This window comes from Siphateles boraxobius, unplaced genomic scaffold, assembly GCF_051911475.1.
Source record: "Siphateles boraxobius isolate OS27281-9 unplaced genomic scaffold, OSU_SipBor_1 9, whole genome shotgun sequence".
Taxonomy (NCBI): domain Eukaryota; kingdom Metazoa; phylum Chordata; class Actinopteri; order Cypriniformes; family Leuciscidae; genus Siphateles; species Siphateles boraxobius.
Window position 1 is genome coordinate 8264180 of NW_027509219.1, and position 12563 is coordinate 8276742.

Sequence of the window (12563 nt, forward strand, 5' to 3'; positions counted from 1 at the left end):
CATCTCCTTTAGTTCCAGTATAGTCCTGGCTGATATCTGAATCTGGCTAGGCTGAGAAGCCGCTCTCTGCTGGAAATGCTTATGCCAGATGACATCCTGTCTGGATGAAGGACACAAATGATGGCCAAGGAGTTGGTGTTTATAGACACATGCTTGGAACAGAGAACAGCACTGTTGTATTTGTCTCCGTTCTAGTACTTAGAAGGAAAGCTTTCACTTCTCAGTTATAAAAGGTTAACAGATTAAGTTTTAAAAGCATAATTCACCATTTTAAATAGTAAGGGGACATTAAAAAGGGAAAGACAGCAGGTTATGTTGGGAGTCTGCACCACATTGACCTGTGAACAATGAAACAATAAAAATGAATGTAGGAGACAACTTTGTGTTCTTAAGCTTTTGTTTCTCAAATATTAATAGAATAATGTACAGTATGCACACAGACTCTAAAATGGATAATAAGACCGATTTAATTAGGTGTTATTTTGCAGAATGGCCTGGCTGCTCTTTTTCATACAATCATTTAATATTCAATAATATTATTGATCTGCCTGCATTGACGTCAGAACTGCAAGCTGGATGATGACATCACCGTTTTCTCCAGAGCGGCTATATATATATATAAACTAAATGCATAACTTTTTTACAACAAAAATGAACCATCGCTGAACTTACTTAAGCTGGACTATGACGTTATTTTTCCTGTAAAGCTGCTTTGAAATATTCTGTATTGTAAAAGGCGCTATATAAATAAAGGTGATTAACCTGACTTGACAATAAAGGGGATTGGGGATGGTGTACATCAGTGCTTGAAGTGGGGGGGAGCAGGTGCCGGTACTCTCTTGCACTGGCAAATCATAAAATTTTTCTACTGTGAAAAACAAAACTTGGAGATATTGTTGGTACAACAACAATTTATTGTTATTTATTAACAACATAAATGTATTTAAACAAGTCAAAATACATCATCTGTGGAATATGGAGAGGGGGATACCTTTTATAGCAGGTTTAAATATGCTCTGAAAAAATCTGTATCCCACTATAACTTTTGTCAGGAAACAAGAAATGTGTCCATATTCACTGCTGTTATTACACATGATGTACAGTATTCACAAAATAAAACACTTGATGATAGGCCAGCATCTGTAAAATAGTTTTTTGTGTATGCCATTGACCAGACTATGTTTAAGTGCAATGCATTATTGAATCATTTTGATAATAATTCACCATGGAAGGAGGAGGGGGGATTCAGAGCAATTTTATATCCACAGGCTGTTTGCTTGAGAAACGATATGGTCGTCTTGGTTTTCCGTAACTTTAGACATTGTCGTGAGAATTGATCAATTCAGTGCATGAAGTTCGATCGGTTAGCCCACAGAAGAATAAACTAATTTGTTTTTGATGGGCCACGTGATAGCTGTCTTTGCTAAACCTCGTCGATAAAACAACAACAGTAAAACGATAACTGAAACAATTCACGTGTTATAGTTTAATTTACCTTGGACATTCGCACCTCCTGCTGAATGCGAGCGCGCTCCCGCGACCGGGGATACACTTCCTTTCAGGGGTAAGTACCTTGGCACGACACCTGTCCTGCGTACCAATGAGTAGGCTACCGCCCCACTTCGAGCACTGGTGTACATTCAAATAATGCATGTCACTGCATGATGCCAGATCTGACTCCGTTTCATGTGTATTAGGATTGAACCTGTGAGATTTGAGGTATACGATGAAGGAATATAATTTCAATGAATGTTGTTGTTTTTTTCACACAAAGGTAGGCTTTCTGCTAAACATCTCCTTCATGCTCCGCTGAAGAAACGAAGCTGTACAGGTTTGCAATGACATGAGGGTGAGTAAATGACAGAAGTTTAATTTTTGGGGGAACTGTCCCTTTAAATAATGCTGTCATTTTGTGTGATAGTTCTTGTTCTTTGTTCAACTCAATATTCACTGAGAGAAGGGTTATGATACAAAAAAGCAACAGAAAGGGAGAGATTGTCTAGCAAATGCTCATCTGAATGTAATCAGACTGTTTTAAGACAGAAGGCTACATCTTTCACACATAAGCATGCTAGCCACAGTTTCCCTAACCCCTTCCTACTTCAAATGTTGTCGCCAGCTGGGGCAGACCCTCTTTCCCCTTCATCATAGGCTCAGTGGTTTGTGCTAAACCTCTGTCAACATCGTGAGTCAGAGAAGCACACTGGTCTTTCCATGACTGAGATGAAAGTGTTTCTTCCAGAAAATACTTTTTAGAGTGTGCATATTTAACAAGAGCTTTGTGCTAGTTGAATAGACTGTAGACTGTCTGTGATTCTTGTGTCATTCTTTCAACCTGCTCCCCATCTGAATCTTGGGAGCCTTCTGGCTGATATCCTCCCCTCTCTCTCTCTCTCTCTCTCTCTCTCTCTCTCTCTCTCTCTCTCTCTCTCTCTCTCTCTCTCTCTCTCTCTCTCTCTCTCTCTCTCTCTCTCTCTCTCTCTCTCTCTCTCTCTCTCTCTGCTGTATATTCTGGTTCTTTCCCTCCCCCTCCCTCCTTAATGCACAATTTTCCTACTTTCATTACTTACCAGCCTCTCCCTCCTCGCCTTAAAGCCTTTTTTCCTCTTTGCTCTTGACAGTACTCCTCGCTAGGGTCTGCAAGGTCATTTTGTGGTTGGTCGAACAGTTCAGTTCATGAGTGTTTCCTTCAGCACAATTCAAACTCATATGTGTACATAAAAGCACAAATATGCAGCTCTCCTTTAAGTATGGACTGTTTGTGGTGTGGACTGCTCACAAAATACACAAGAGGTGCGTTTCACTTGAAATCCTGCCATCGTCTTTGTCCTTTAGTAAGCTTAATATTCACCTTTGCTATATTGAAAAGAGCTAAACATCTCCTTTTGTGTTCCGTTGAAGAAACAAAGTTGTACGTGTACTGAATTACATTTTCGGGTCAACTGTTCCCTTAAATAATGGTGTTATTTTGTCTGCCTATCTGAGCAAACCTCTTTTTAAGTTAGAAAACAAACTGGTGTATTGTGGAAGTTTAAAACAAGGGACGTAATGAAGGTTTACTTTATGGGTCAAGAGATCAGGTCCAGGAAGTCTGCGGTGTGTGTGTGTGTGTGTGTGTGTGTGTGTGTGTTTGTGTGTGTTTGTGTGTGCGTGCGTGCGTGCGTGCGTGTGTGTGTGTGTGTGTGTGCGTGCATGTGTGTGTGTGTTGGGGGATGATATGAGTTGTCTTTTCCATATTGCTCAGATTTTCTTGCCATGGGGATATGACATTAGTCAGTGACACTAAAGGCCAACAGTAATTCCATTCGAGGACTAGGGAGGAATTTTCTGACTGAAGTCACTCTATGTGTGATAGTGATTTAAAAATCTTTCTAAAATTACTTTATTGACTAGTTTTCTATCAAATACGTGTTTTGCTTATTTTATTCTATTCTGTGTTTGTAATTCTTGTACAGTGGGATTTGCAACACTTTATTTTCAATGTCATGTTTTCTAACTAGTTTAGTGTAAGTTCTTTAGTTAAAAAAATAGACTACTGCATAAATCACTCAACTTTAGCATAATTGTGAGAATATAAATCTACTTCCAGTTCTCAGTTATGAGGAGAAGTATTGGCTGTGTGTATTGTGCATGCCATTGCACATACCTCCTTGCTCCTTATCTTTGCTGAAGACATCACTGCCTGGCGATGTCCCTTGTTATCTGTCCCTGTTCTTGGTACCTTGGATCCTTGAACATTCCTTTCATCCTAGCTCATTTTATATGGCAAAGTATCCTTGGCATTGAGTTTATATACCCTAGCTGAACAATTAACCCTCTGAAGAACCTCTGTGTTTCTTCCTGTGACTGTGCATTCCTGACTGAAGGGGCTGAGAATATTTGGGGCGATGAGAAATAACCTAACAATAATATATGTTGGAGCTGGTTTCATATTGCTGACAGGGTTCAACCAAAAAAAGAATAATTTACTCATGCACACGTCATTTCAAAATGGAATGACTTTCTTTATTCTATGGACTGCACACAAGATTTTCTATGGAAGCATATTTTCCAAATTATGAGGAAAATTAATTCTCCAAAGTTTTCTGAAAGTCTTACCCATACTGCTCTAGATCTAATATTATCATGTCGATGCCATTGAAATGCCATTGAAATTCTGCAGCAGAGCGATGACATCTCAGATCATTATCTAGTCTTGTGTAAACTTCAATTAGCGAAGGCTGCAAAGTCGACTCTGTGTTACAAATATGTTAGACCTATCACTTCTGCCACTTAAGATTGCTTTATTAATAATATTCCGGATCAGTTTCATCATCTCAGCATCCCAGATAGCTGAAAGAACTCGATATTGCGACAGAAACTTTTAACTCTCTCCTTTCCAGCACTTTAGACACAGTTTCTCCTTTGCACTTAAAGAAGATTAAAGAAAATAATCAAACGCTGAGGTACACTCAGAGCACACTCAGTTTTTTCGCATTTCATGGAAAGAGAGCATGATTGTGTACAGAGAGGCCTTAAAAGCTGCTAGATCTGGTTATTTTTCAACCCTATTAGAAGAAAATAAACAAAACCCTAGGTTTTTATTTGAAACAGTGGCTAAAGTAACTAAAAATAAAGCTTCAATCCCAGTTTCCAAGCAGCACAGCAGTAATGATTTTATGCACTTCTTTACTTACAAGATTGATAATATCAGGGAGAAAATAATAACTATGCAACCGTCTACCCCAGTATCGCATCAGACAGTGCAGTGTAATCTGCACGAAAAATTCGATTCATTCACTGCTAAATGAGAGGGTGAATTTTATAAACTCGTTAAATCATCTTAGACCCTATACTGACTAAACTACTGAAAGAGATGCTTACAGAGGTCATAGATCCTCTTCTTAATATAATTAATTCATCTTTTTCATTAGGATACATACCAAAAACTTTTAAGCGGGCTATGATTAAACCGCTTGTTAAAAAAACGGAACTTGATCCTACAGAATTAGTTAATAACAGGCCGATCTCGAATCTACCTTTTCTGTCAAAGATACTAGAAAAGGCAGTATCCTCACAACTATGTTCCTTTCTAGAAAGAAATGGTACCTGCAAGGATTTTCAGTCAGGATTTAGACCGAATTTGACCAAAGACATTGGTTAATAAAGTGAGATTAAAATACATTAAGTATATTTGTGAATTTATAATTTTTAATAATTACAGGTTTGCATAATATTCTGAGTTTGGATTTCACAGTTTTTATTCATTTTGAAGAATACTGAATCTGTTTATATGCAAGTGAGAAGAGTAAATGCATGTTCACATTTAGTCTAGAACTACAACAACCATCATGTTCACACACAACGCCTCTGCACTTACTCCCAATTTCTCTTAACATGGGGATATGGGAATAAAACAAATAAAACAATAAAAGGAAAAATAAAGTAACTTGTGTTACTTATTTGAAAAAGAAAGATATTTTCTTGTAAATTTAAAAGTAATGCGTTACTTTACTTAAAAGTAATCTAATTATGTAATTCATGTTACTTGTAATATATTACTATAGCTCCAACACTGTAAAAAGCAAGTCTCCTAAATGATAAGTAAAAGCTGTAGGTAAAGGATTAATTAGCTAGAGCATTTTTATGACAGATGTTTGTTTTGTTGAAACATTTGGTGCAGGAACAACAGCCAAACTGGAAAAATGGGACAACAAATTTTGAATAATATTTAAAAACCAAAAAAATCTCATTCCTCTTTTATTTGACCCCAAGTGTAGGTCTGAAATCTGAAACAATTTAACCCTTTACTATGATTTTGAGAGTGTGTTGAATGGCACCTACTCAAAACAGTGTTTTTAAAGCTGCGGTGGGTATATTTATATTTATGTTAACATACTTTCTTCTGTCCCTGCTTAGAATGCAGAGACAACGAGAAGTAAACTATCAGTAAGGTAAGTGTAAAAGTATGTGACTCTTTTCGCATTTTCAACATTTCTTTGATGGTTTGATTGCCCTAACGTAACAGAATTGGCTAGGCCAATTGCGTTTGGCAGACTGAGTTCAGTTTATTTGTATAGTGATTTTCACAATACAATACATATATAAAAAGAGACCAGAAGCATTGGGAAGAATTGAGTTGAACAGGAGAGGACCTTGATGGGACTTGAACTTAGGTCAACCAAAGCACAGCTGTTCCATATTTCAAAGCATTGCCCACAATGCAGCTCTGACAATGCAATCAATTTAAATGTCTAATCGCTTGAACACTATTTCTTTAACATAACATTTAAAACCCATCACTTAATATTACATGCCATAATGTAATTACTCTGGCAACAACTTGTCTTTAAATGTCTATATATGGGATTTGGATCTTGCCACACCTATTGGATCTCTTAATTCGTCTTCATTGAACGACTCTATACAGCTGACTGCATACATTTCTCTTTAAAACAACAGAAACACACCCTCAGAAAAAAGGATCTTAAACAGTTTTGTTTCTTTTGTTTCTGTCTTTCTTTACTTCCTACCCCCTCTCTATAAGTCTGTTTTTACACTCCTCTGTAGCTCCTCATGTGTCTCTCCCCCCTCCCCTTCGCCTCACACCCATCTGTCTCGCTCTCTCACATTCTCTTTCTCCCTCTCCAGCCCTCACTTATCTCTTCCTAAAACCTGTCCGTGGATCTCTTCTTCTGTTTGCAGCCGTGAATAAGGCACCATGCCGGGACTAAGGGACCAGGCGCCACTATCAGTTCTCTATCTGTCCCTGCTGGTTTACTTCTGGACTGTAAACGGACTGACAGAACACAGCGAATCAGAGATCAGCCACACAGCTCCAGAGCAACATGTGGAGGGCAGAAAAGCAACATCTGGAGCAGGTACAAATGACACAAGACTTTTGTCTAAAGTTCTGTTTAACCCTTATGTTCTATAAAAAGTATCATGTTGATCTTGACTTTTGGTAATAATCCCCGAAAGCTTCAATAATATCTGTCAATTGGGTTTTAATTAGGTTAGAGGGGACATTGGGGGTCTCTAGGATCCCAAATGTATAAGAAACGAAAATAACCTTTAACCAAGTACAAATTTTGGGGGATTTGGAAAGAAAGTACTTGCTAATTAATGATCAGTTTTCCAACAGCACACTGCATTTACTTGGACAGCTTATATTTAGCACATAGTTTACAGCACATTTTGAGTGGTACTTTACGGAAGACAGGGATTCTGCTTGAAGGATGCCAGAGTTTTTGCAGTTACGTTACCAAAGCTCTTGGTGACTACAGCAATACTTGCATCTGCGCTTAGAGAAGCCACGTCTAAGAAGAGAACTCGCTGAGGAAGGAAAATTATGAGTTGAATATTTACCTGACGTGATGTGACAAATGGAGAAGATCAACTAGTTTCAAAAGAATGTGATGGCTTCATTATTCTTGCAACTCGGATTAAGGAGTTAATTTAAGAGTTAATAGCAGCACTGTTGCTGAGGTTTGGAAAATATGGTTACTGGCAGGCTTCTGGTATTCATTTACACCGCATTTCCATTAAATGCAGGAACGCAGACTCTCTTTAACAAACTAGAGAGATTGGTGAAATTACAAAGAGTAATGAGAAGAACCCAATAGGAATGTATGTATTTACATGTCTTAGGCAGGAATATCTGTAGTGTTATTGGTCACTCCCTAGAGTAGCCTCTCACAAGAGTTTTATAAATGTTGCTGCCATGGTGGGAGAGTAAGAGTCTTTTGGTTGCTTTTTAGGGCTTAAAGTCAACATGAAATCCATATTGACCTTATTAACTTGCTTAATACTTGCTCCTTGCCTGGTTGGGAATGATTCATTAATGCATGTAATTTCAAAGATGAAGAGTTTTATCAAAATGTAATAACTTATCTTTTCTCTGAAACGACCTTTCTTTTTCCACTGATGTCACTATGGCCTCACGGACTATTTGATGTTGTCAACCAATTGCTATTTTAGGCATTATTTTAGCAGGCTTGGTATTTAATGCAAACTTTTCACAAACGAGTGTACAAAATCAAGTGCTGCCCTACATTTTTACTTGTTGAATCTTGTTTTATTTGGAAATATGTCAAATTAACCAAGCAAAATGAGGGTTTCACATCGACTTCAAGACCTTTGGCTTCTTGGATCAGTTTTGGCCTAGCTGTGGTTCTTCATTCTGAAGACGCTCTGGTAGAACAGACTTCAAACACACCAGCCCAGGCTTTACCCTGGTGCTCCTGTCTGTTAGATGATTTAGTACTCTTAGACTGTCAGACTGAAAAGGATCAAATGATACTTGATACAATCTGTAAAATCTAATATTTAGGAACCCATCTGAAGTTAAATGGGCAAACTGTTCTTCATTAAACACTTGGAAAAACACTAGTAATATGTTATGAAATTTCTGAACAGTATAAAAAGAGTTTTACAAATACGCATATGGGAAGAAATGGTGAAACCCATCAAAGCTGTCATTTGTCTTGTTTCGGCCTAAACTGGCGTAGTAGTTGGTGCAAATGCTCTGTTGCCACAGTGTTCACTTTGACATTAAGAGTTTGACTCCAACAGAACAATCCTGTTCCTGCTTTTCTCATAATAGTTATGTGTTCTCTCTGGCAGTAAAAATGCCAAAAAGGGCCTGTGCTGAAACCCCCTTCATTGCAAGCTAGTGTTGATCAACAGCTAAGTAAACTTTTGCCAGATTACTCAGAGACTCCCAAGAACTGGCGTTGTGGACTAGCTCTGTGGGTAATGACTTCACAGCAACAGGGAAGAATGTTGCTTAAAACTTTCCCAGCAGGGATGAAACTGCCCTTGGGACACAGGGCAGGATGAATTTCAAGGGCCAAAGCGTCTGTGTCAACATAAGAGACTATGAACTCTAAAACTGAGCCTTCTGGGTGTGTGTGGGTTTGAGTGTAGCTTCAATTAAAGATGAGTTGACAAGATGGAAATGAAGAGCCAAGAATAATTTTTGTTTTTCCAGATGTTCTACAAGTGAAGATAATCCCACCCTATGCAAAGATTGAAGTTGGACAGTACAAACGATTGCTGTGCAAAGGTGAGAGGCCAGTTTAAACATAAAATAATAATTTTGTCATAATTTATCCACCCTCGTGTCATTCCAAACTCAAAAAAAAAAAAAAAAACTTTTATTTTGTGGATAACAAGATTAATTTTTTTGGAGAACATTGTGGCTACTCTTTTTATTACAATGAAATAAAAAGCGGATTGAATCTGTCAAATTACAAACTGACAAATAATAATAATAATAATAATATATTATTATATAAGTACTGTATATAGACTTATGTAAGTCTTTTGAAGTCATATAGCTTTGTGTGAGGGACAGACGTCAAATGCAAGTCGTCATTCACTAAATAAACTAGCCAAATAAATTTCTCAACTGGACAGCAAACATTAATGACACCAAATATATTTCAAGAGTATTTCATAAATAATAAAAAAATTAGGCAATGGCTGGATATGCATTTGTTGTTGAACTACTCAGATGCTAAAGCTATAGTATTAATTCAGTAATTTTTCTGTCATTTCCTAGTTGTTGGGGATGCAGAGGAGATTTACTGGTTTTCTCCTAATGGTGAGAAGATTCTAACAAAACATGACAATCTCGAGGTGCGCAGTCATGGCAATTCCTTGTACTCCCTCATTGTTCTCAATGCCAATTTGAACAATGCTGGGATGTACAAATGTGTGGCCAGAAACAGAGACAAGGAATCACAAGCCATGGTCAAGCTGGACATCCTTTGTAAGTATTTACCTTAATATTATCAGTCAACATTATCACAATTATTATGACAGTCCATCCTGTGCATTTCTGGTTCATTTAACATTCTGGGTTCAGTGTTTTGTTAGTATACTGAAACACTTTGAATATATTCAGTATTTCAAATTGTTAAAATGTGGGTTTTTTTAATGTTTTGTAAGGGATTAGCATTTTACTAACTTCCACCATTTTGCTATATTAAACACACATTTATTTTTGCTCAAAGATTTGTATTGTGTATGTTATTAAGTCACTTTTAATATTTATAGTATTTACAGAATTTTTTTTCCTGTTTCCAGATCTGGGGCAGAAGTAACTAGAAGGGCTGTTTGAATCATACTTGAATTAGTCAGTCATCCAGAACAATGTGTTGGAAATTTGGAGAGAATTATCAAAGTGTAGCCAGACATCCTGGTAGACAGAATCATTCCTTTTTCTTTGCACGTTCCTGTTACAAGTGTCTAAGAAGCGTGGGTTGACTGAGGGAGTCAGTGTTGCAGTGGAGAAAATCACAAAATCTGACTTTTAGAAAAGCCAGAATTGGCTGATTGGTTTCCCGAAACTTTTGTGCAAAAAGTGTGCTTTTCCATTTGATCAAGCTGCTCAAATAAGTTAAGCTTGGCAGGATATTGGTTATGACAGACTGTTTTCGTGGATGATAATGTTACTTTTTTGTCTCAGCTGTGAAATATCTCTACATTCACAAAAATGAATACTTGCATGGAATATTTCAATTGCACAAAAGGCTCCTTACGGTTTTTCATATTATTAATATGTCTTCACATTAAGAAAAAAATGGTACTTTTAAGAAGTGTTCACGGAAAGGTTCAATACAAATGACCGGCATGTGTCAACCAAAAGAGGCTATTGTATCAGAACAGTACTTTGTAAAGACGACCTGCACATCCTGGAATGGAAATTGCATAAGTGCAACCAATCAGATTAGCTTGCTGTTTTCAGAAAATTACAGTTCTGTGTTCGATATGCATCAGACAGTCTGAGACTAACCACAAAGTAACCTTCAATTTCAACATGTGTGGCTATAGTATATGATTGAGCTATAAACTACAGTTTTCTAAACTCCAAAATTCAAGATGGTTACTTTTGCCAAATTGGTTTCTTTCCTTCTCTCTGTGTCCTTTAAGTAAAGAGAATGCGTAGAGACACTGAGAGGGAGGGAAGAGGAAAACGACAGAAAGAGCCCAAGTCCACCAAGAAGCCCAAAGTTCCCAAGCCTACCAAGAAACCCAAGGGTGAGAAGAAAGCCAAAGGAGAGAAGGGTGGGAAGAAGAAAGGCAAGAAGAATAGGGAGGAGACCACCACCATCACCACCACCACCACCACAGTGGCACCCACAACCACTGTGCCCATTGAGTACGATGAGGATTTTTATGACCCTGAACCTGACCAATACTGGGATGAAGGTCAGAAAAGCCCTTCTTATTAAATTACTCACTCAATTAGATCTGTGCATTTTGGTGTGATTGGAGCAGAACATTGACTGCCTTGGTTCTGTAGAAGTATTGTCTCCACTCATTTTCTCCTTGGGGATTTTAAAACATTCTTTATAAAGATTCCTCAACCAAACCAACCAGTTCAGAGATGAATAACAACATTATACATTTGAACTGAAGCAAAATGGTATAAGAAAATAAGAGTCAAAGACAAAAGTACAAGACTGAGTACTTAAATTCTTTTACAAATGAAGTTAAAATGAAGTAAATTAATTTGGTACCATGATACCATGAAGGATTATGAATGACATAATCAAATAAACAAATTAACTATGCTGTATAAAACTGTTATATTGTTATATACTGTTATAAATATTGTGACACTCATTCGCAATGATTCACAGGAGTAGTTGCTGATGACCTCTTTTGTCACAATTTATCGTTGCATGGTAACAGCAACTTCTCTATTTGGTGGATCTCTCTTTAGGAATTATTGATAGTATATTACTTAACCCAGAAATCACCTATGGAACATGATTTACGAAAAGAAATCATAAAATAAAAGTGAATTGTGGCTTCTACATAAACATATATCATTGTAGCACATGCTGTGTCTGGAATAAGATCATGTAGAATGATTTTATTCCATGATCTGGAATATGGCTGGAATTGACTTGCACTCACAAAGACTGTTTGTATACATAGAATTTCCTGTGGAGACAACAACAGCGGCAAAACCGACATACCCTCCGACAGAGAGAACCACAGATTTCCCAACAGATTTTCCTCCTGACACTGATGAGTATTCCCAACCTTATCCTGACTCATGTGAGCATAATATCACTCATGTCTGTGTAAATAAACATTATTTAAATAAGTACATAATTATGATCAAAATTTCCTTTAACTTATTTGAAGACGATGACTATTGGAAGGTGGATGAGCCCACACCCACAACTTCTGTGATTGCTGGCCGTCCAACTAATGAGGATGATTATTGGGATGCCAGATGTGAGTCTTACAAAAATGATGTTTTCACATGAATTAAGACCTGAAACTAGTTAGCAGGAGTCACAAATGACCTATTGTTCAGTTAGGACACACTTTAATAAAGTTATTAAAATGTCTTTTCTTTGGCAACAGATGAGGTGGCAGAAAACCTGCCTTTTCCTGATGGCAAAGAGATCAGCTCTACCGACAATGACTGGCAGTACACTACCACAGGTAAACCGATCATTCCTTCTAAATGCTGTGTCCTCCTCAAAATAACATCACATTGTAAACTATGATTTATGCAATTCTAAATACACTTCTCTGTTTAACTATTATTGCAGAAT

The 12563-nt window shown here is 37.3% G+C and overlaps 1 protein-coding gene across 5 annotated transcripts in view; it reads left to right on the plus strand.

The window, feature by feature from the left end:
- Nucleotides 1-1247: 1247 nt before the first annotated feature.
- The window catches only part of aebp1b (AE binding protein 1b), a 38786-nt gene continuing 27470 nt past the window's right edge, over nt 1248-12563 (plus strand). Inside the window, exons 1-10 of one of the 5 annotated variants that reach the window (XM_077223070.1) lie at nt 1248-1564; nt 1775-1849; nt 5899-5933; nt 6685-6860; nt 8972-9046; nt 9545-9754; nt 10918-11196; nt 11932-12054; nt 12145-12237; nt 12370-12450. In XM_077223070.1, the coding sequence (XP_077079185.1) occupies nt 6701-6860; nt 8972-9046; nt 9545-9754; nt 10918-11196; nt 11932-12054; nt 12145-12237; nt 12370-12450 (1021 nt within the window). In that variant the 5' untranslated portion in view covers nt 1248-1564; nt 1775-1849; nt 5899-5933; nt 6685-6700. The other 4 variants (XM_077223072.1, XM_077223075.1, XM_077223071.1 and 1 more) reach the window with 4 other exon arrangements.